Below are 26,390 nucleotides of genomic sequence, written 5' to 3'. Positions count from 1 at the left end.
ATATATATATATATATATATATATATATATATATATATATATATATATATGTGAACAAGGTTATTGCATATATTATATATATAATTTATAATATATGCTATATGTACAAGAATGTAAGAACTCATGTATATATTAATAAATAAATAAATAAATAAATAAATAAATAAATATAATAATCACATATTTTTCGTGATTATTATTTCATATATACAGGGAAGAATAATTATTATTATTCCTTCTTCACTTCTCCTCATCTCATCTTCTTGAACAACAGTTTTCCAATTCCCTTTCTCCTCCTCCTCTCCAGACAAGTGTGCTGACCTGGGAAAGAAAGAGAACGTTGACATTACCTTCAACAAACAAAACGGAAGTGTGTTCTTGTGGTACAGACCTCAGGAGACCAACACCACCATCAGTGTGAACTTCCAAATCATCAATACCACCAGTACCAGAACGACCATCTACGCTCGCGACACCTACCACTTTACACGGCTCAAGGTTAATCAGATTTACCAACACCAGGTGAGCATTCCCCGGTAGTGTCAGCTGGTGTCTGGGGACCACTTCCCACCCTACAGTTGTGACTAAGGTCAGTATTCCCGGTAGTGTCAGCTGGTGTCTGGGGACCACTTCCCACCCTACAGTTGTGACTAACGTCAGTATTCCCGGTAGTGTCAGCTGGTGTCTGGGGACCACTTCCCACCCTACAGTTGTGACTAAGGTCCGTATTCCCGGTAGTGTCAGCTGGTGTCTGGGGACCACTTCCCACCCTACAGTTGTGACTAAGGTCAGTATTCCCGGTAGTGTCAGCTGGTGTCTGGGGACCACTTCCCACCCTACTGTTGTGACTAAGGTCAGTATTCCTGGTAGTGTCAGTTGGTGTCTGGAGACCACTTCTCACCCTACAGTTGTGAATAAGATCAGTATTCCCGGAAGTGTCAGCTGGTATCTATGGACCACTGTTATAACCCAAGGACGCCTGGAGAAACGAGTCTTCCTGATGAGAGTTATTCTGCTTTCCTGACCAGAAATTATGAGGTCAGAGGAAGAAATATGTATAATAAATGTCAGTGAACGATTAAATAATACAGGCAGAGAGTGAGCATCTTGTTAATGATAGTACCGATAGGATGTCAACAGTTTGTGACATTATGTGACGCAAGCGGACAGTGAAACGCCACTTGAGTTGTGCAGTCATCAGAGGTGGACTTGCGTTTCAGTGTCTTAGGAATATTGAAGAATTTGGCTTAAGTTTTTAAGAGATAGCTACAGTGTATAAGATGAAGTGTTTAAGAGACGGCTACAGTGCATAACCATTGAGGAAACTGCCAAGGGCGTGATGCATGTTACTTCTCAGTATTTATGAAGATTTGGAGACGACATCAAGCCATGTGGAGGTCGTGCCTGAGTGGAATTCTAAATTGTTGTATCCTCAGGTAAAAGGAGGATAAACAGGTGTCTATGTGTGGAGCCTGCTAGGCGACTGTGTGAGCTCAAGTCAGGAGCAGATCTGTATGAGCTCATTGTGTGAGGCAGTCTTATGGAGACTTTGTTGGACGTCTTAGAGGACGCCATCTTGGAGCACCCCAAAGCTACAAATTCTATGGGAGGCTAATTTATCCGTTGATTTAATGGTCGCCTATGCTTGATCGTGCACCCAGCGATGATGGCAAGTGTATATACTAGTAGGATATATATTTTTATTGTGACAATGAGCTAAAATAAACAGTCAGAGGTAAGAGAACATGCAGGAACGAGGAGTGTTACATCCTCTCTCGAGGGAGGTCAATGAGCAACTGACGGGTGGAAGCCCCCTGCTTCGCGACTGAGGCAGAGGTCCCTGGATCGTATGAAGACATGTTTCCAGAATGAACTCGCCCAAGATTAGGGAATACCTACTAGAGAGGGACCGGCGTGGTGCAGCATCAGAGGGAGAGATTTTGTGCTGGGATATAGGTTTATTAGTTATGTTTTGCTAGGATTTTTTTATATTGGCATGTTAATGGAATTGCAGGTTTGTGTGGAAGTTAATGGAGGAACTTCGAGGCTTGAGAATAAGTGTATGCTGATCCCTGAAGTGGAGCAGAATTCCTTCGTGTGGAGTTGAACTTCAAACAGTGTAGAGGAGCTATACGTTTCCTTGTGGAGCCGATGGAGGAGCTTCACTGATGTTGGAGTAGGATTTCGTTGTGCAGCAGATTGGCAGAACTGCAGAAATGCCTTACCTGATTTTTGGAGGACCTAGATATATGTTAGTGGTAGTGGGACTCACGGAATAGAACAGAGGAGCATGTGGACACATTAATGTATGAAAAGAGTGCTTAATTGCATATTAGCATATAAGACGCAGTGTACGGTGAGAGATCGATTTCTTTTTTGCTGGGGATAGTTATATAGATGTTCCAGGTATTTCAGCCCCAAGCAGAGTTTCATATTCTTTGATGCTTGAAGATATATTATTGTGGTGCTGTGTATTTGAGCCCTAAGCAGTGAGGAGGCAGTAGGGGATATGCCAAGAGTTGGGCAGCAGCCTGATATAGATAATTGGTGAAATCAGGAAATGATATTGGAGTGCTACCGGTTTGTAGCAGCTTAAAGTGTCGAATAGTAATAGCATAATTTATGTTTTGTTGTGTGCATTCTTATATATTAAATGTTTGTTAATAGCTGGTCTTTGCTCTTGTTCTGGTGAGGTTTCCCGGAAAGTGTGAGAGAGAGAGAGAGAGAGAGAGAGAGAGAGAGAGAGAGAGAGAGAGAGAGAGAGAGAGAGAGAGAGAGAGAGAGAGAGAGAGAGAGAGAGAGAGAGAGAGAGAGAGAGAGAGAGAGAGAGAGAGAGAGAGAGAGAGAGAGAGAGAGAGAGAGAGAGAGAGGGTCATGGTTGCAGACAAAGTGACAGTGGATAATAATTCACTAAAAGAATATTTAGGAGATCATCCCAAACAAGGAGAGAGTGGGGAAGGGGGGGGGGGGGTCACAGCAGTTCGAGTAGGGTGTTTATTTAAGACAACGAGGCCAGTTTTGGAGTTGCACCCTTAAATAAAGGTGACACTGAATCCCTCTCCAAGATCAAGATGCGTACAGTTTGATCTATCAAGTAAACTGCAAGTACTCCGGTGTTCGTCGCTTGTCGATTGACGGTAGCGGGAGTGTGGCTGCCGAGGTCTGCTGTTTTCTATCTGGGTGTATGCTGGGGTCCCTGTTCGCCTGTACACAAGTAACAGTCTGGTGCAATAACCAGCTCATTTGGTTAAAATGCCCAATCCCCCTTGAAAGAAAATTGAGAGCCTTTCCAGGAGTGAATTGACACACCCACACCCTGTCCGGGAGGCGAATATACACACCCATAGTTTAAGTCCAAGAGAGTGGACTGACACACCCATTGCAGCTGTAGGTAGCCCGTGTGACCGCAGGCAAATATTCTCTCTCGGGAAGACCCACAGGACAGGATGGAGAATGTGTAATCTTTCGTAGAGTCAGGCAAGCCTGAAGATTCAGAAGGTTGTACCAAAGAGCAGTTAAGGCAAATTGCCGAGACATGTGGTGTCAAGGTGAAGTCATCCAAAGTGGCAGGAATGAAGGAGGAGATCCTCAGGAAATTGAGAGCTAAGAATGAACTGGTAGAGCAAAGAGCCCAGAAAGGATCTGAAGGTGAAAAGGAAGATGATGGTAAAAATGAAGTGAGATCCCAAGTATCACATAGGAGTAGTAGGAGAAGCCGCAGTAGCAGGAGTAGGCGGAAAAGGAGCTTAGAACGGTTCCATCTAGAGCTCCAAATGCAACGTGAGGACAAGGAGAGGCTGTTCTAACTAGAGAAGTTGAAGTTAGTACTGCAAATGAAAGATGAGGTAGAGAAAGCAAAGGAGAAAACCAGAATAAGAAAATTGGAGTTAGAACAAGAGAAAGAAAAGAGAAACAAAACAAATGGAGATAAAAACAAATAGAGCTTAGGCAGAGCATAGGATTGAGCGTGGGTTGCCTGAGAGCACCACATGTTTCGCACCCACCAGATAATAGGGAGTGAGGAAAAAAAAATTCCACTGTTTGTGCCAAAGGAATCCTAGAGCCTCTTTGAGCACTTCGAAAAGATAGCCAACATCAAACAGTGGCCACAGGAAGAGTGGGCCTAATTAGAACAGTTACGACTGACCAGTGTTGCCAGAGAGGCCTATACCCAGTTGTCTTTGGAGAAATGCCAAGATTACTGTGAAGAGCAGCATGCTGCGTTCATTTCTGTTAACCCCTGAAGCATACAGAAAGCACTTCTGAGAAATGATGAAGGCTACAGCGAGCACGTTCGCCGAGACAGTGAGGGACCTGGAAAGGTATTTCCAGAGGTGGATAAAAGCTGTCGGTGTAGAATTGTATAATGATTTGAAACAGTTAATAATGGTGAATTTTCTAGAAATGATGCACCCTGAGACCAAATTCAAGATCCAAGAGGCAGGAGTGAAGAATGAGAGATGCCGCAAATAGGGCAGATGTGATTATAGAGGCCTATCAGAGCCTAAGGAAAAGCAGATTGAAAAGTGATGTGAGACGCAATTATGGCAGACCTAGTGAAGTATGGGGGTGAGAAAAATAGTAGGAGGCCGGTAAATAAGTGTGTTAGCCCCAAACCCCATGAAAGAAAGTTGCCGAGTCCACCTGCCGGACTTAAGCAAAAAAATAATTATGTACCAAGGAGTCAAGAGTCCAGTAAAACACAGCATAGTGCAGGTAGTGCTCCTGTGTAGAGAACCTCCAATGCGAGTGGACAGAGCCCAAGCCACTCTGGAAGATATAGACGAAGCTTCTCTCAAGTAAGGTGATACAAATGCAACAGATATGGTCACATGATTAGAGATTGTAAACGGGATAAGAGAGTTTTGACCCTGACAATGTGTGATCCCCCACAACTCATGTATGAGTTTGATAAAGGACAAACCGTAGAAAGGAAGCCTAGTGAACGAGAGATGTGGTCCATTCACCAGTAAAGATTGGGTCAGCATATGAGACCAACCTGAAGTGGAAGTAGTATACTCAGAGATACAGGTGTGAATCAGAGCTTGACTTGGAGAAGCCTGATCAGGGATGATCGAATTTTAGCTGGCAGTCGGAGAGTAAAGGTTCATGGGTTATTGTTGGAGAGTGACATGCCCCTATAGGCTGCCAGACTGAAGTCAGACTATTTGTCGGTGGAGGTGATGTTGGGAGTGTGTCCTGACATACCTGTTTCAGGGATACAAGTGATCCTGGGTAATGACTGGTACTGTTTGAAGGTGTTACTGGAGCTCATAGTGAAAACTGTGCTAGAAGGGCCACGGTACTGATGGGACACCTGACAGAGTAGACCTGACTAGCATCCTAGAGGTTGAGTCAGAAGACTGCAAAGCCATTGTGTACCCTGCATGTGTAGTGGCATGGTCAAAGGTTGCCGACAAGGGAGACACTGGAGGTGATATGACAGTGTCGATACCACTGAGAGAAGAGAGCACGTGGAGATATCATGGCTGTTTGGCTAAGGTCCAGCTCGTGAAAACGAGGGCAGGGATAGGTCAGAAGTGAAGATAACCCTGCTGGAGAAGATGAATATGAAAAGAGTGGACCTAATTAGAGCCCGGCCTGCTGAATTCAAGAGCCAGAAAGTGGAGATAACCATTTCGAGCAGAGGTGAAGAAGAATGTGGACAGACTGAGGACGAGAGTAGAGTGACAAATTATCCACAGGAACAGAAGTGTAGGGATGAGGAAATTGAGTTGTGTGAGATTTCAGAAGTTGACACATTTTACGGGAAGCTTGAAGGTGAGATAGTGAAGAGGAGTGATAGCCAAGAAGAAAAAGTGAGAAGATTGTATGTGAAAGTATGTGTGGAGAGATGATTACTAACTGTCTAGAAGAGGTAGAGCAACAAATATAGTCGAGTACAGTTGATTGTAGTACAGCACTCGAGGAAGCTGTGAGGGAACGAGGAAGAGTTAAAAGGGAAGAATTGTGTAGTAGAGCAGAATGGGAGAAGAAGATGATAATGCAAGCATGGAGGAATAAAACAGAGTCGAAGGTTTGATGGAAGTTGAAGAAGATGAAGTTACAGATAAATGAGGAGATGAAAGAAGGGATCGTCGGTGAAGACGAGAGAATGAAGTATGATGACAAGAGACGAAAGTATGATGGCAGTAAATTGAAGCATGAGGACGATGAACCGAAGTATGAGGACGACCGAGGAGGTACAGACAACAGATATGTAACACTTGTCGTGTGGAATGCAAGAAGAAGAAATGGAGGAGAAAAACAGTAAGCTAGAGAGGGCTGATGGAACGAAGGTATCCAACATGGACAACCTAGCCATGGTGGATGAGAAGTTAATGATTGTATAGATCTAATTGGTAGTGGACGGTTTGTGTCGAAGATAGACCTGTTGATGGGGTACTACCAGATTCCCTTATCAGAAGAGGCGAAGAGTATATCAGCATTTGTGATGTCTGATGGGTTATACCAGTATAAAGTATTGTTGTTTGGAATGAAGATTAGCAGTAGCTGTTTCCAATGGGTGATGAACCAGGTGTTGCAAAGAGCAACGTGTTGTGCTGTGTACATCGACGACATTGTTGTATTTGCAGACTCCTGGAGAGAGCACATAGACAGACTACTGGATTTGTTCGGCCGATAAGAGAAAGCTAATATGATAATTTACTTGGCGAAAAGTGAGTTCGGAAGAGCCAAACTGGAGTATATAGGGTATTTGGAAGGGCAACAGGAGGTTTCTCCAGTGAGGACGACGGTTGAAGTCATCAAGAATTTCTCAGTACTCAAAGGAAAGAAAGAGATGTTGAGGTACTTAGGAATAATTGAATATTATAGGAAATTTTGTAAGAATTTTTCCAAACGTTGACAACAAACTATGACGAGTTTGTTGTCTAAGAATAAGAAGTGGGAATGGAATGGAGTATCCCAAGAGGCGTTTGATAAAACCATAAGATTATTGATTGAGGTGCCTGTGTTAGTGTCGCCGAATTTTGGAGCACCGTTTACGTTGTTTGTGGATGCCTGTGACGTAGGAGCCGGAGCTGTATTGACGCAGCAGAAGGATAGGATTTATCACCCCAGGTCTTTCTTCTCCAAGAAGTTATTAAAGCTTTAGAGATCATACAGTATGGTAGAGAAGGAGACTTTGGCATTAGTCCAGGCACTCAAGCATTTTGAGATACATGTAAGTGAGGGAGGACATCCAGTTACTGTGCATACAGACCATAATCCCTTGGTGTTCCTGAGTAAGATGAAGCATGCATATCAAAGGTTAACTAGGTGGGTCATCTTACTTCATGAGCATATCCTCATCATTAGGTATATAAAAGGACGAGATAATGTAGTAGCTGACGCTTTGTCATGAGCCTAGCCACTGAGAATAACTCTCAAAAATAAGGGAAGGGGGAGTGTTATGACCCCCAGGAAGCCTGGAGAAACGAGTCTAACTGATGCGAGTTATTCTGCTTACCTGACCAGAAATTAAGAGGTCAGAGAAAGAAATATGTATAATAAATGTCAGTGAATAATTAAATACTACAGGCAGAGAATGTACATCTTGTTAATGATAGTAGAGATAGGATGTCAAAAGTTTGTGATGTTATGTGACGCAAACGGACAACGGAACGTCACTTGAGTTGCCGCAGTAATCAGAGGTGGACTTGCGTTTCAGTGTCTTACGAATATTGAAGAATACGCCTCTGGATGAAGTGTTTAAGAGACGGCTACAGTGCATAACCGTTGAGGAAGATGTGAAGGGCGTGACGCACGTCACTTCTCAGTATTTATGAAGATTTTGAGACGACATCAAGCCATGTGGAGGTCGTGCCTGTGTGGAATTCTAAATTGTTGTATCCTCAGGTAGAGGAAGATAAGCAGGTATCTTTGAGTAGAGCCTGCCAGGTGACTGTGTGATCTCAAGTCAAGAACAGAAGATCTGTGTGAGCTCATTGCGTGAGGCTGTTTAAGGAAACTTTGTTTAATGTCTTGGAAGACGTCATCTTGGAGCACCCCAAAGCTACGAATTCTCTGGTAAACTCCTTTATCCGTTGATATAGTGGTCGCCTGTGCTTGTTTGTGTGCCCAGCGATCATGATGAGTGTATATTCATGTAGGATATATATTTTTTTTGTGACATTGAGCTATAATAAGCAATTGGAGGTAAGAGGACATGCTGGAAGGAGTAGTGTTGCATCCTTTCTCAAGGGAGGTCAATGAGCAACTGAGGGATGGTTGCCCCCTGCTTTGCGACTGGGGCAGAGGTCCCTGCGTCGTGTCAAGACATGTTTCCAGTATGGATTCGCCCAGGATGGGGAAATACTCACCACAGTTGGACCGGCACGGTGCAGCGTTGGAGGGCAAGATTTAGTGCTGGGATATAGGTTTATTAGTTATGTTTTGTTAGGAAATTATTTTATATTGCCATGGTAATTGAATTGCAGGTTTGTGTGGGAGGAAATTAATGGAGAAACTTCGAGGCAGGAGTATGCTGCCTCGAAGTGTGTGCTGAACTCTGAGGTGTAACAGAATTCCATGGAGTGGAGTTGAACTTCAAGCAGTGTAGGGGAGCTGCATGTTTCTTTTTCGAGCTGATGGAGGACCTTCACTGATGTTGGAGGATGACTTCGTTGTGCAGCATATTGGGAGAACTGCTGAAATGCCTTACCTGATTTTTTTAGGACCCAGATATATGTTAGTGGTACTGGGCCTCAAGGAGAGAACAGAGGATCATGTGGACACATTAATGTATGAGAAGAATTCTTGATATCTTATTGGCATATGAGATGCAGTGTAAGGTGAGAGGCTGATTTCTTTTTGTTGGGATACTTATAAAGACGTTCCAGGTATTTCAGCTCTAAGCAGTAAGGAGGAAGTAGGTTGTGTGCGAAGAGTTGGACAGTAGCCTGATATAGATATTTGGTGAAGTCAGGATTTGATTTTGGAGTGCTACCGGTTTGTAGCAGCTTAAAGTGTTGTATAGTAATATTATATTATACATCTTTTGTTGTGTACGTTTTTATGTATTATATGTTTGTTAACAGCTGGGTCTTTGCTCTTGTCCTGATGAGGTTTCCTGGAACGTGAGGAAGAAAGAATGAGAGAGAGAGAGAGAGGGTGTCATGGTTGCATCAAATGTGACAGTGAACAAGAATTCACTAAAAGGGGATTTAGGAGATCGTCCCAAACAAGAAGAGAGTAAGGAGTCATGGCTGCTCAAGTAGGGTGTGTATTTAAGAAAACGAGGCCAGTTTTGGAGCCACACTTCTAAATATAGGTGACGCTGAACCGCCTCTCCAAGATCATGTGTGTACACAGTGCCCAGGTAAATTGCAAGCACTTCAGTGCTCATTGCTGGTCGACTTAGGGTAGCGGGAGTGTGGCTGTTGACTTCGGCTGTTTTCCTATCAAGGAGTGGTTGGGGGTCTCTGTTTGTCTGAAAACATTTACAGTCTGTTGCATTAACCAGCTCTCTTGGTTAAAATCTCCAATCTTACTCCATACCACTTTCTGTCTTACAGTTGTGACTAAAGTCAGTATTCCCGGTAGTGTCAGCTGGTATCTAGGGACCACTTCTCACCATTCAGTTGTGACTAAGGTCAGTATTCCCGGTAGTGTCAGCTGGTGTCTGGGGACCACCACTTACCACCCTACAGTTGTGACTAGGGTTAGTGTAGTGTCCGCTAGTGTCTGGGGACCGCTTCCCACCCTACAGTAGTAGGGAAATATGTAACTACGAGGGTCCTCTCATCACTGAGATCGATGAGAGATGGGTGACTGATGGATGAGGAGTGATAATCGTCCGACCAGGGTGTGGTTTCCGGTATCCAGGCCTTTCTTGAAGGGTGATTATGTAGTGTAGAGGGTCTACTCTATGCTGAGATGTGTGACAAATGAATAACCGTGATGGATGAGGGTGAGTAATTGGGTGGTTGGGAAGGTAAGGTGAGCAACCGTGCCTGCCTGGGACAGTTGTGTGTGGGTTCGGCACTCCACACGCCACTCTCCTCACCATGAGGTATAACAATGATACAAATTATTATGCACCCCATTCCACACTTTGTGGTGTGCTTGTTGTTTAAGGGGGTATAACTACGTTTCTTATAAGTTGTTCAATGTCAACCAATCTTTTTGATTAGTTGTATATGAAAAGGGCTGCAATTGTTCCAAGTTTCAGTATCGCAGCCTAAATAGAAAGGGAGTAATTTTTTTCAGCGAATTTTACACATTTTCAATATGGATCTACAACTGCAAGTTTCAAATTAAATAATTTCTCTGACAATCATCTATCGCTATGACACTCATTACCATATAATAAAGGATTTGTAAGAAAAGGATTAACCAAAATATGTTCAGTTTTACTAATACATTTAGTCAAATTTCCCCAAAAATACAAGCAAATATTTAATGTTTGAAAATATTTAATAAATCAATAAATGAAGTTAGGAATAAAGTGTTTTATAGATATTGTGGAGACATCAACGTTACATATAAGGTGTAAGTTTCATGTAAATTGAAAAACAAATGAAAGAGGGGAAACAATTTTATGTTACTTGACAATAAATTGGGTCAAAGATTCTGCCACCTGTGGTTGAGGTTGACATCTTCTTGAGGTTATCTTGAGATGATTTCGGGGCTTTAGTGTCCCCGCGGCCCGGTCCTCGACCAGGCCTCCACTGCCAGGAAGCAGCCCGTGACAGCTGACTAACTCCCAGGTACCTATTTACTGCTAGGTAACAGGGGCATTCAGGGTGAAAGAAACTTTGCCCATTTGTTTCTGCCTCGTGCGGGAATCGAACCCGCGCCACAGAATTACGAGTCCTGCGCGCTATCCACCATGCTACGAGGCCCCTTCAATAAGGGGCCTCGTAGGCCATCGATATCACCGAGGACATCAATAAATTTCCTCCAAAATTTTCACCCGTATGGATAGGCTTACAGTTTGTAAGGTGTATGAGTTTCATACAAATCGGCAGATAAAATATATGAGAAAAAATTTGTAATAATTTTATTTTTTATTTTTTGGCATAAAAGTAAATATTGTTATACTTTAATATATGCTATTGTGATAGCTTAGAGTCATAGACATGATTTCAGTTGACAGTTGTGTTTGATGTTAATTTTTGACCATTTTGGAAAATTTTTGACACATGATTCAATATATTTCTCCCTTCCTATTTATGTTATAATGTTGAGACTTGAACCAGTTTAGCCCAATTTTACATTTAACTAGCCAAAAAAGTTTGATTGAAAATGAAAAAGGTTTTATTTATTGCATTTTTTGGTATTTGGCTCCCTTAAACAGTAGTTTAAACAGTCATATTTTGTACATAGTAACGCATTTTCATTTGCTATATTGTCATAAGGACTTGAGGTTTTCTCCGGATAGTTCCTCTCTCCCACTTTCCCTCACCTTCTCTCCCTCTCCCTCTCTCCCTCTCCCTCTCTTTCTCTCTCCCTCTCCCTCTCTCCCTCTCCCTCTCTCCAAGGTGAGCAAAGCCATATACTTAAAGCAGAAAAGGTGTGTAAAGTCTATAGACTTAATTTAAATTGGAGTTGCAAAATCCATAGAATTTTTTTCTTATTTTTTTTCATAAGGGTGTGCAAAGCTATAGATTTAAAGGAAAAATAGTGTGTAAGAGAAATCTTAATGGACATAGTAGAATGTCTCCTCCATCGCTGAGATGGGTGAATGACAGATTAGATGTAATAATCAAGCGACCCGGGTAAGTTTCCCATTAGCCCGGGCCTATTGATGATAGATTATGTGGTGTAGAGGGTCCCTTACATGGTGAGATGAGTGGCAGATTGATTGGTGTGACATATGAGGGTAATTAATTGAAAGCTGAGTAAACCTGATGGGGTTTTTGTGGTTAGCCCAGCCATTCGGGTAGGTTGTTCCATATTGTTGTCGGGTAGCCTGTACCATACTATTGTTGGGTAGGCTGTTCCATATTGTTGTCGGGTAGCCTGTACCATACTATTGTTGGGTAGGCTGTTCCATATTGTTGTCGGGTAGCCTGTACCATACTATTGTTGGGTAGGCTGTTCCATATTGTTGTCGGGTAGCCTGTACCATACTATTGTTGGGTAGGCTGTTCCATATTGTTGTCGGGTAGCCTGTACCATACTATTGTTGGGTAGGCTGTTCCATATTGTTGTCGGGTAGCCTGTACCATACTATTGTTGGGTAGGTGGTTCCATATTGGTGTCCGATCTGGTTAACCCTGCCCCTCCTGAAGTCTGATTGTGTAGAGGCTTCCCATTCAATCAGTGGAGGTGGTTGCTGTATGGATGGTTGAGAGGTATTCACGGTGGTTTTGGGAGATGGACTACCACGCATGTAACAGCAATGTGTGTGTGTGGCCTTAATTGCTACTGTCACAGCTATCATGGTGGAAGACACACCCACTGTCGCTGTCACAGCTTGTCGGAAAATCCGACACCATTTAATATATCATACAGATAATAGCTGTATTGTATAAACAAGTTATCCATAGAAAACGTAACTTGTAGTGGAATTACCGTCTAAAGAAAACGGGATATCATCACCACATACTATTATATTCTCCACCTATTATGGTGGGAATTATTTTTAAATACATTAGTCTTTGGACTTTACCATCATAAAACATCTTATATAAATTAACATTAATTATCAATATTAAAGTAGAGTAAATGTGACCCTTCTATCACTTTCTGACATGTGGACAATTTAAGCCAGGCGTCAGAGGGAGGAAGGAGGGCATCCATTGTTGTGTCACCTCCGAGACATGTGGAGCAAATTCGGCTCCTATCATATCTGGACAATGTCGGCAAGGCGTCAATAGGATGGAGTGTTAGATGCAGCCATTGTTGAAACTAGACCAGAGGCTCACAGGGAGCAAATTCGGCTCCTGTTAAATTTACTTGGACGTAGTGTTATGGAAACCAAAGGTGTACCATTTTCAACACGCTGTCTACAAATTCAAGCTAAGTGTTCTTTCCGAAACCCATGTATCTTCATTTATGGCCATTAATGTCATTATATAGGGTGATCCGGTTAGATCACGAAATCGCCTCAAACTAAAGGTAATTAAGCCAGGTCTTTATGTTCCATGTATAGTGTTTTCTCTGATATGCTTGTCATATATAGGATTCTGGCTTCACAGCTAGCGCACTTTTGACAGGTCAAGACGAGGAAGCAAGATTTTGTGCACCAGTTACTGGGTGATGGAAGCTACCTCAAAGAGGATAATTTGGTGTCTACACCCTAGTTATACCTGGTGGACTAACCTGCTGTACTATAAGATAAGGAACCTTTTCAATGTAAGTAGTCTAATTCTGTAGTTTGATTGGCTGCATATATATAAACTAATAAACCCCCCCTAATGTGTAGAGGATCGATTTGTGAGATTGTGATTATTGCAGAAATACAGTCCACTTATCATTATACAAATTGCTATCGAAGTATATAAATTAACGTAAATATAAATTCATATAAATTAAATAAATATAAATCTCACAGGTCGGTTCCCACACAGCTGCCCACCGATGTCGCTGTCACAACTGCCCAACGACGCTGCCCGCCATGCCCACGCTGCACATGCGCCAGCTTCCCAGCAAACACAAAACGTTATGAAAACTTTCATTTACGTTTTCCAATAAATGTACGAATAATTTGTATTGAAAATGGTACAGGAGAGCATTTGAGAAACGTTTAATCCAAAATTCCAAACATACAGCTTTTATAATATTCGGTTTTTTTTTGGAAATATTTTGTTTCTAATGTATGACAAATAGTTTTTACATGTTTAAATAGAAAATTTATGGTTGTTCGTAAAATTCATTAATAAAATGTGACTGATATTTAATGGCTGCGTGAAACATTCAAAATACATTTAGTTATTCTATGATCAGATAAAATTAGTTATCATAATTTTGCTAAAAATCGCTATTTTACTACAATTTGATTACTTATGTATCCCAATAAACACTAATATCATGTTTAAATATAAAATGTATATGTTATTCCCTAAAATTATTTATATAAATTGTAAATGTTGCTTGATTGATGTGTGAAACATTCCTAAAACATTTAATTTTATATATTATTAGATCATCTTGCTATATTTTATGACTAGCAGTACCCGGCAACAGCAACCTTCCCTGTCCCCCAGTCTTGCCAACCATTCCCCCCCCCCCTCACCCGTCTCCCCAGCCTTCCAACCATTCCCCACTTCATCGTCCCATCGTCCTCCCCACCATTTCCCACTTCACCATCCCATCTTCCTTCCAACCATACCCCACTTCCTTGTCCCCTCTTTCTCCCCACCATCTCTCTCTTCCCTCCCCTCGTCATCCCCCACCATTCCCCACTCCCTTGTCTGATGCCTTCCCAAATAGTGTGATGTTCCTATCAAAAAATTGGGAACATCAAATGTTCTAATGTTCCCATCACTGAAATATAAGAAAAGCAGTTAAAAAATGAAATGAAAATATTAAAAAAATATAAAAATAAACTATACTCATGAAATGAATAGTATGGTAAGCAACACTGCTAAGTTCCAATGCAATTCACACAAAATATTTAAATCAAAATGAAAATAAATCAAAATCTATGAAAATTAAATTTATCAATGCAATCACAAACATTGAAATGGAATTGTAACATATTAGGTATAGCATGTGTGTGGATCTTACATGCAACAGATGGTGCTGTTTTTCAAGAAAAGCATAGTTTTAAGTGTCACAGGTGTGGCATCTATACTTATACTTACAAAATGAACGGTATGGTAAACAACACAGCCTAATTCCAACACAATGTCATACAAAATAATTCAATAAAAAATAAAATAAATCAAAATCTAAGAAAAGAAAATTTATCACTACAATGCATACCACCACATCCACACTTGCACTCTACCACTACCACACCACAGCAACCACAACTACTACACAACCACACTCACCACCACTACTACCACACCACCACAATCACATTCGATACCACTACTACCACTACCACACACATCACAACCACATACACCACAACCATACACACACCTGAACCACACACACCACCACTACCACACCACCATTACCACACTACCATTATCACAACATCATTACCACACAATCACTATCACCACTACTACACTACCACACCACCACTACCATACTACCACAACCACACCACCACTACCACACTACCACTGCTACCACACCTCCACTACCATGACAACCCCGCTCACCTCCACTACTACCACGACCACACACACCACAACCACACACACACACCACTACCTCACCACTTTTACCACACCACTACCACACCACTACTACCATCACTACCACACCACCACCAATACCATCCAACCACTATCACCACCAAAACACTACTACTACTAGCACACCACCTTAACCATTACTACCACACCTCCCACTACCACCACTATGACACCACTACCACACCACCTCTTCTATCACTACCACACCACAACTACTAACACTACCCCACCACCATTACCACTACAACCACTAAAACACCTCAACCACACCACCTCATCCACCAGGACCAAACCACCACAACCACAAAATCACTACTACCATTACCACACCACCACTACCATATCACTACTACCACACTACCACTACAGTTCCACCACTACAACACCACTACAACACCACTGCAACACCACAATCAGGTTCTTTCCCAAGCGGCAGACAAGAGGAGCTTCAGCATATTTCAACAATCCTAAGTATTGTAGTACAGGATGATGATAGTGAGTGGTGTCCCAGAGAACATAAAGGTATAGTGCTTTTGAAAAATAGGTGAGATAACAGGAATGTGCCATGGGAAGTGAAAAATTGGATGAGAAAAAGTTGCCCTAGTGTTTCCAGTGCAGAGAAGAACATTCAAGATGGCCGCCGGCAAGAGGAAATACAAAACAGAGCTTGATTTTGCTGGATTCAGTAAAGAAAGCATTGATATAACCAGTCTATACAACAAGTTGGTAAAATTAGATACTATAGTGACCTCTCATGTAGAAATAATTAGTAAATTGAAAGAAAGTAATGACCATTTAAGTAGCAGAGTTCTATGTCTTGAGGGTGTAGTGAAAGGCTTGTGCAAGAATAAGATTCAGTTGGAAACAAATTGCAAAGCCATGGAAGAAGAAAATAGACTCTTAAAAATAGCTTTGGAAGAAGTTAAAGTAAATTTAAACATAAATGAAAATTTAAACAACCACACCATTACTACCACACCACCACTACCACACTACCACACCACCACTATCACACCACCACTACCACACCACCACTACCACACCACCACTTCAACACCACCACTACCACACCACTACCACACCACCACTACCCCTGCCACATCACCTTTACCATCACTACCACACCACCACTACCACACCAACTCTACTATCACTACCATACCAGAACTTCCATCACTACCTCACAACTACTACCACTACCACCACTACAACACCACTACCCACTACCACGCCACCACTACCACACTACCAGTACCAAGCCAAACTTGTGTGAGGAATCGTTCAGGACCCTGTATACCACTTATGTAAGACCAATCCTGGAGTATGCAGCTCCAGCCTGGAGTCCATACCTAGTTAAACACAAGACGAAGTTAGAGAAAATCCAGAGGTATGCCACCAGACTGGTCCCGGAACTGAGAGGAATGAGTTACGAGGAAAGGCTAAGGGAGCTGAACCTCACAACCCTGGATTTTTTTTCAGTGCCAGGGTAATTAAAAAATGGAATGCATTAAGTAGTGTTGTGGTGGAGGCAGACTCCATAGACAGTTTCAAATGAAGATATGATAGAACCCAATAGGCTCAGGAATCTGTACACCAATTGATTGAGAGTTGAGAGGCGGGATCAAACAGCCAGTGCTCAACCCCCGCAAACACAACTAGGTGAGTACCACCACTATCACACAATCACTACCCCACTACCATATCACCACTACCATACCACTACTACCACACCATCACCACCACCACTACCACACCACCACTACCACACCACCTCTACCACACCACCGCTTCCACTACCAGACCATAACTATCACACCACCACTACCACAACACCACTACCACACAACCATTACCACACTACCACCACTGCTTCACCACCACTACCACACAATTACTACCACACAACCACTACCACACCACCACTACCACACAATCACTATGTCATTACCACTCAACAACTACCTTCCCACCACTACCATAATACCACTGTCACTACTACAACACCACCAATACCTGTACTACCACACCACCACTACCACACTACCACTACCATGACTACAGCACACCACCACCTGCACTACTACACCACCACTATAACATCACCACTACCACTAACACACCACCACCACACCACCTTAAGCACCACTACCACACCACCAATACCACACACCACCACTACCACACCACCAGTACCATACTGCCACTACCACCACTACAACACCACCCTACACCGCCATTGAAACCTTGCAACAAGAACACATATGTGATAACATACATCTGATCACAAATGTCATATAATTAATGCATACATTCAAACGACAAGGCCGACGGGTACTTATCAACTGGGTGCCAAGTCATGTTGGAATAATTGGAAATGACATTGCAGACAAAGCTGCAAAACTTGCAACTAAGGGAAGAAATGTAGACATTTATGTACCACAGCGTCTATCACAGATTAAGAAAGTAATTAGAAACAGAGCAATGCAAAAGATTTACAGTGACCACAACACAGCAGTTGCAATATCAAGATCTGTGGGTTGGTACAAGAATTAAACCAACTATGAACCACTTAGTTTGATGAAAGGGATCCGTAGAGCAACAGAAGTACACTTTTATCGCATCAGGCTTGGATACCCATGTGCATGGGAAATAGGCTTACAGGTTCTGGAAAATGAGAGGAAATGTCAGCTCTGTGGAGAAATGCCCGACAGACCACTGGTACATTATCTAACACATTGTACAGTTACAAACCCATTAATATTTAAACATAGATCAACAGAGCAGAAGTTGTTAAGCACATATTGCACAATCTTACTGAAGCGAACATACGAGTCATAAATACTCGTACTCCGCCCAAGTAAAACAGAAACAAGCAACACTTAGTGGGCCAGCCAGAGGCTTAGGGCCAGCACAGGAATATCCCTGAAAAAAAACACAACCTGCACTACCACATCACCACTATCACAATTACAACTAACACACCACCTTTACCACCACTACCACACCACCAATACCATACACCACCACAACCACACCACCACTACCACACTACCACTACCACACAACTACTATCACCACTACCACACCACCACTGCCAGACACACCATTACCACTACTACCTCACCACCACTTGCACACACAACACAACTACACACACCATCACCACTGCAACCACTACCACCACCATCACTACCACAACAAGTACACCACTACTACCACAAGTAATAAATATGACATCTGTTATGACTCCAGTCATAACAGATGCTGTGTTTGCAAAGGACTACGATATAGTAAGGAAAGAGAGGGAAGGGAGAGGAGGTGGAGGAGTGGCCCTGCTGATAAGGAAGGACTGGAGTTTTGATGAGATGGAAATTACGGACTGACGAGTTCAGAGATTACATAACAGGAACTATAACAATGGGTGAACCTAGGATAATAGTGACAGTCGTTTACAACCCTGCCCTAAATGACAGAAGACCTAGACAGGAGTTTGATAGGAACAACATGGCAACCATTAATATAATAGAGAGAGCAGCTTCAGTTGCCTGCAGGAATAGCTCAAGACTTTTAATCATGGGGGATTTTAACCATGGAAAGGTAGACTGGGAGAATGGGGACCCACATGGTGGAGTAGATATATGGAGAGCTAAACACTTGGAAGTAGCAACAACGAATTTTCTGAGCCAGCATGTCAAGGAACCCACAAGAGTGAGAGGCAATGATGAACCAGCTAGACTCGACTTGATAGTCACCCTGAATGAGTCAGAAATAAGGGAAGTGAAAGTTGAAGCCCCCCATAGGATTGAGTGACCACAGTGTACTAACTTTTGAGTACTTGGTGGAGGTAGGGATAACCTATCCAAGGATGGGATCGGAGGGAAAAAGACTAAATTACCGAAGAGGAAAATATGACGAGATAAGGAACTTCCTCAGGGGAATACCATGGGAAACAGAACTTAGAGACAAGAATGTGCAGGACATGATGGATTTTGTCACCCAGAAGTGCCAGGAAGCTGCAGATAGGTTTATCCCCGTCCAAAAGGAGAAAAACAAAAAACAACAGAAAAACCCATGGTTCAACCAGGAATGCAAGGTAGCGAAGCAACTGAGTAAAATAACATGGAGAAACTTCAGAAATAACAGAACACCGGAGAGCAAGGAGAAATATCAGAGGACCAGAAAGAGTAACTCAGAGAGAGGAGGGAAGCAGAGAGACAATTTGAAAATGACATAGTGAGTAAAGCCAAGACCCAACCAAAGCAGCTCCACAGCCACATCAGGAGGAAAACAGCAGTGAAGGAACAAGTGATAAAACTGAGAAGAGGGGAGAACAAATACACAGAGAATGACAAGGAGGTGTGTGAAGAACTCAACAAGGGATTCCAGGAAGTCTTCACAATAAAATGCAGAGAAACACCTGCACTAAACGAGGAGGAGGCAAACCAAGCAGCCTTGGAGAAATTTGACCTCACCAGTGATGAGGTCAAAAGGTGTCTGCTAGAGCTGGATATGACAAAGGCTGTTGGGCCTGACAGAATCTCACCATGAATGCTAAAGGAAGGTGCAGATGAACTAAGTGTGCCACTCTCTATGGTGTATAACAGGTCAATGGAAACAGGAGACTTACCAGAAAGTTGGAAGACAGCTAACGTAGTCCCAATATACAAGAAGGGGGACAGGTAAGAGGCACTGAACTTCTAGCCAGTTTCCCTAACTTGTATACCAAGTTAGGAGAAGATCGTGAGGAAAAGGCTCGTAGAGCACCTGGAGGGAAATAACTTTATAACTCACCACCAACATGGGTTCAGGGATGGTAAATCGTGCCTCAAAGGTTAAACAGAATTCTATGACCAGGCTACAAAAATTAGGCAGGAAAGAGAAGGGTGGGCCGACTGCATTTTCCTGGACTGTCCGAAAGCCTTTGACACAGTACCACATAAAAGGCTGTTAAAAAAAGTTGGAGCAGCAGGCAGGAGTAAAAGGGAAGGTGTTCCAGTGGTTAAGGGAGTACTTAAGCAACAGGAAACAGCGAGTAACGGTGAGGGGGGAGACACCAGAGTGGCGAGATATCACCAGCGGAGTCCCATAGGGCTGAGTACTTGGACCCATCCTGTTTCTAATATATGTAAACGATCTTCCAGAGAGTACAGACTCGTTCTTCTCAATGTTTGCTGATGAAGCAAAAATTATGAGAAGTATCAAGACGGATGAAGACAGACAGAGACTACAGGATGACCTGGACAAACTGGAGGAGTGGTCTAGGAAATGGCTGCTCAAAGTTCAACTCAGGAAAGTCTAAGGTAATGAAATTAGGCGAAGGGAGCAGGAAGCTGAACACAAGGTATCAACTGGGAGGTGAAATACTGCAAGAGTCAAATAGAGAGAAAGATCTGGGGGTTGCTATCACACCTAATCTGTCCCAGAGGCCCACATCAAAAGAATATCATCAGCAGCATAAGCTAGACTGGCCAACATAAGAACTGCCTTTAGAAACTTGTGTAAGGAGTCGTTTAGGACCTTGTATTCCACTTATGTACGATCAATCCTGGAGTATTCAGCTCCAGCCTGGAGTCCAAACATAGTTAAACACAAGACAAAGTTAAGGAAGATTCAGCGGTATGCCACCAGACTCGTCCCGGAGTTGAGAGGAATGAGCTAAGAGGAAAGGCTAAAGGAGCTGAACTTCACATCCCTGGAAAACAGAAAAGTAAGGAGAGACATGATAAGCACCTACAAAATTGTCAGGGGAAATGACAGGGTGGACAAAGACAAACTCTTCAACACATGTGGGACACGAACAAGGGGACACAGGTGGAAACTTAGTAATCAGATGAGGCTCAGAGACGTTAGAATTTTTTTTTTTAGTGTCAGAGTAGGTAATAAATGGAATGCACTAGGAAGTGATGTGGTGGAGGCTGATTCAATACACAGTTTCAAATGTAGATATGATAGAGCCCAGTAGGCTCACGAATCTGTACACCAGTTGATTGACAGTTGAGAGGCGGGATCAAAGAGCCAAAGCTCAACCCCCCCAAGCACAATTATGTGAGTACAATTAGATGACTACACCACCACAACTACACAATGATCTCCCGGAGGGGTATAGATTCATTTCTCTCAATGTTTGCTGATGATGCCAAAATTATGAGAAAGATTAAGACAGAGGAGGACAGCTTGAGGCTTCAAGAAGACCTAGACAAGCTGAAGGAATGGTCGAACAAATGGTTGTTAGAGTTTAACCCAAGCAAATGTAATGTAATGAAGATAGGTGTAGGGAGCAGGAGGCCAGATTCTAGGTATCATCTGGGAGATGAAATTCTTCAAGAGTCAGAGAGAGAAAAAGATCTGGGGGTTGACATCACGCCAGACCTCTCCCCTGCAACCCATATCAAAAGGATAACATCAGCGGCATATGCCAGGCTGGCCAACATAAGAACGGCATTCAAAAACTTGTGTAAGGAATCATTCAGAACTTTGTATACCACATATGTCAGGCCAATCCTGGAGTATGCAGCCCCAGCATTGAGTCCATATCTAGTCAAGGATAAGACTAAACTGAAAAAGGTTCAAAGGTTTGCCACCAGACTAGTAACCGAGCTGAGAGGTATGAGCTACGAGGAGAGATTACGGGAATTAAACCTCACTTCGCTGGAAGACAGAAGAGTTAGGGGGGGGGACATGATCACCACATTCAAGATTCTCAAGGGAATTGAAAGGGTAGATAAAGACAGGGTATTTAACACAAGGGGCACACGCACTAGGGAACACAGGTGAAAACTGAGTGCTCAAATGAGCCACAGAGATATTAGAAAAAACTTTTTTAGTGTCAGAGTGGTTGACAAATGGAATGCACTAGGAAGTGATGTGGTGGAGGCTGACTCCATTCACAGTTTCAAGTGTAGATATGATAGAGCCCAATAGGCTCAGGAATCTGTACACCTGTTGATTGACGGTTGAGAGGCGGGACCAAAGAGCCAGTGCTCAACCCCCGGAGCACTATTAGGTGAGAACAATTAGGCGAGTACACACGCGACAACCACCAACACTACCGCCATTATCACACCACCACTAACAGCACACCTACATCACCACTACCACAACAACTACACCATCACTATAACACCACTACTACCACAACCACCACAACTACCACTACCAGCAGTACCACACTACCACTACCACAACACCACTACCACGACGACCACCACAACCACCACAACCACCACAACCACCACTACATCTCACACACCACTACCACGCACACCACCACTGCCACACCACCACTACCACACCACCATTGCCACAGCACCACCACCACTACCACCACTACCACTCCACCACTACCTGTACTTCCACACCACAACTACCATACTACCACTACCATCACTACAACACCACCTCTATCTGCACAAACAATCGACCAATACCTGTACTACAACACAACCACTATTATACTACCACTACCACCACTAAAACACCACCACTTACTGCACTACCACACCATCACTACCACTCACATCAGGAGGAAAACAACAGTGAAAGAACAGTTAATGAAACTTTGAATAGGCGATGTCAGGTATACAGAGAATGACAAAGAGGTGTGTGAGGAACTCAATAAGAGGTACCAGGTCTTCACAATAAAACAAGGTGAGGTCACTGCGCTTGGAGAGGGGGCAGTAAACCAAGCGGCCTTGGAATGGTTCGAAATTACGAGAGATGAGGTCAAGAGACTCCTGTTGGATCTGGATGTGAGAAATGGGTTTTAAAAGAGTGTGCAGAGTCACTCCGCTTGCCACTCTCCATAGTGTATAGTAGGTCACTGGAGACGGGAGACCTACCAGAAATATGGAAGACGGCTATGGACGGCTATGGAAATATGGACGACGGCGTGTCCCAAAAAACAAAAAGGGTGACAGACAAGAGGCACTGAACTACAGGCCAGTGTACGTGACTTGTATACTTTGCGAGGTGACAGAGAAGATCGCGAGAAAAAATCTAGAAACACATCTGGAGAGAAGGGAGTTTGTGACAAATTGCCAACATGGGTTCAGGGAGGGTAAATCTTGCCTTACTTACTTAATAGAATTATACGACCAGGTGACAAAGATTAAACAAGAAAGAGAAGGCTGGGCGGACTGTATTTTTTTGGACAGTCGGAAAGCCTTTGACACAGTCCCCTGTAAAAGGCTGGTACATAAGCTGGAGAGACAGGCAGGAGTAACTGGTAAAGTGCTCCAGTGGATATGGGAGTACCTAAGCAATAGGAAGCAAAGAGTTACAGTTAGGGGTGAGACCTCAGATCGGCGTGAAGTCACCAGTGTAATCCCCCAGGGCTCTGTACTCGGTCCTATCCTGTTTCTGATATACGTAAACGATCTCCTGGAGGATATAGACTCATTCCTCTCAATGTTTACTGACGATGCCAAAATTATGAGAAGGATTAAGACAAAGGAGGACTGCTAGAGGCTTCAAGAAGACCTAGAGAAACTGAAGGAATAATCGAACAAATGGTTGTTAGAGTTTAACCCAAGCAAATATAATGTAATGTAATGAAGACAGGTGTAGGGAGCAGGAGGCCAGTTACAAGGTATCATTTGGGAAATGAAATTCTTCATGAGTCAGGGAGAGAGAAAGATCGGGGGGTTGATATCACGTTAGCCTGTCCCCTGAAGCCCATATCAAGAGGATGACATCAGCAGCATATGCCAGGTTGGCTAACATAAGAACGGCATTTAGACCCTTGTGTAAGGATTCATTCAGAATTTTGTATACCACCTATGTCAGACCAATCCTGGAGTATGCAGCCCCAGCATGGAGTCCATATCTAGTCAAGGATAAGACTAAACTGGAAAAGGTTCAAAGGTTTACCACCAGACTAGTACCCGGGCTGAGAGGTATGACTTACGAGGAGAGTATGGGAATCAAACCTCACGTCGTTGGAAGACAGAAGAGTAAGGGGGACATGATCACCACATACAAGATTCTCAGAGGAATTGACTGGGTAGATAAAGGCAGGCTATTTAACACAAGGGACACACGCACTAGGGGACACAGGTGGAAATTGACTGCCCAATTGAGCTACAGAGATATTAGAAAGAACTTTTTTAGTGTCAGAGTGGTTGACAAATGGAATGCATTAGGCAGAGATGTGGTAGAGGCTGCCTATATAAACAGTTTCGAGTGTAGATCTGATAAAGCCCAGTAGGCTCACGAATCTGTACACCAGTTGATTGACAGTTGAGAGACGGGACCAAAGAGCCAGATCTCAGCCCCCGCATGCACAAATAGGTGACAAATAGGTGAGAACAAATAGATGAGTACCACTACAACACCACCATCACCTAAACTACCACACCACCACCATACTACCACTACCACCACTACAACACCATCACTACCACTAATTCACCACCACCACACCACCTTTACCAGCTGTACCACACTACCACACCACCACTACCACACTACCTCTACCACACCACTAATATCATCACTACTACACCACCACTGCCTGACTCTCTACTACCACTACAAACTCACCACCACTACCACACACAACTCAACTACACACACCACCACCACTGCCACGACTACCACCACTAACATCATTACCACCACCACTACCACCACACGTACATCAACACTACCACCAGTACCACACCACCACAACCACCACCACTAAGATACCACCACTACTGCCATTACCACACCACCACTATCACCACACCTACACCACCACTACCACAACAACTACACCACCACTGCCATACCACCACAACCACAACCACGACAACAACACCATCACAACCACCACTACCAGCAGTTCCACATCACGAACCCCAACACCACTACTTTCACTTCCATCACGACCACCACGACCACTACAATCACCAAAACCACTCTACCAGCAGTACGACACTACAACTACCCTACCACTACAACCACACAATCACTACTACCAAAACCACTATCACACTACCAATTCCACCACTACCACACTACCAATATCACCACTACCAGCTGAACCATATTACCACTAACACACCACCTCTTCTGCACCACCACACATACTCACCACCACTACCACACACGATCATTACCACACCAACACACCACCACTACCACAACCATAACTACCACTAACACCACTAACACACCACCACTGCTACACTACCACTTCCACCACTACTACACAACCAATGCTACACTACCACTTCCACCACTACCATACCACTACCAATACCAAACCACCACTACCATACTATCACTAATACCACTACCACCACTATAACACCACCAATACCACACCACCACTACCACATCACCACAACCAAACTACAACTAGTACACCACAACTAGCACACCACTACTACTACACCACAACTAGTACACCACTACTACCATAAAACAACTAGATCACCACTACTACCTCACCACCACTAGTTCACCACAACTACCACAACACAATTATAACACCACCACCAGTAAAACTACAACTACCACACCATAACTAGTACACCACCACTACACACTACAACTAGTACACTACAACTAATACACTAGGGAGTATTACACACCACAACTAATACACTAATAAACTACATTACACTACTACACCATCACTAGTACTCCACTACCACCACACCACAACTAATAAACCACCACTAGTACACCAATACTACCACACAACAACTAGTACACCACTACTACCACACCACAACTAGTACACCACTACTACCACACCACAACTAGTACACCACTACTACCACACCGCAACTAGTACAAAACTACTACCACACCAACACTATACACCACTTCTACCATACTCAACTAGTACACCATTACTACCACATCACAACTAATACACCACTACTACAACACCACCACTAGTACACCACTACTACCACTCAACTAGTACACCACTACTACCACACCACAACTCGGACACCACTACTACCACACCGCAACTAGTACAAAACTACTAACACACCACCACTAGTACACAATAACTAGTACACCACTACTACATCAATACCACTAGTACACCACTACTACCACAACACAACTATTACACCACCACTTGTACACTACTACTACCACACAACAACTAGTACAACACTACTA

General features: G+C 43.2%; 1 protein-coding gene across 1 annotated transcript in view; it reads left to right on the top strand.

Annotated features, from left to right (window-relative positions):
- Nucleotides 1-26,390, top strand: part of LOC123762148 (uncharacterized) — a 243,853-nt gene that overhangs the window by 165,890 nt on the left and 51,573 nt on the right. Inside the window, exon 2 of the mRNA XM_069335747.1 lies at nt 308-522. Coding sequence (XP_069191848.1) covers nt 308-522 — 215 coding nt within the window. The remainder of the gene's footprint in view (nt 1-307; nt 523-26,390) is intronic.

This window comes from Procambarus clarkii, chromosome 34, assembly GCF_040958095.1.
Source record: "Procambarus clarkii isolate CNS0578487 chromosome 34, FALCON_Pclarkii_2.0, whole genome shotgun sequence".
Classification (NCBI taxonomy): Eukaryota; Metazoa; Arthropoda; class Malacostraca; order Decapoda; family Cambaridae; genus Procambarus; species Procambarus clarkii.
This window is presented reverse-complemented; position numbering and strand designations above follow the sequence as displayed.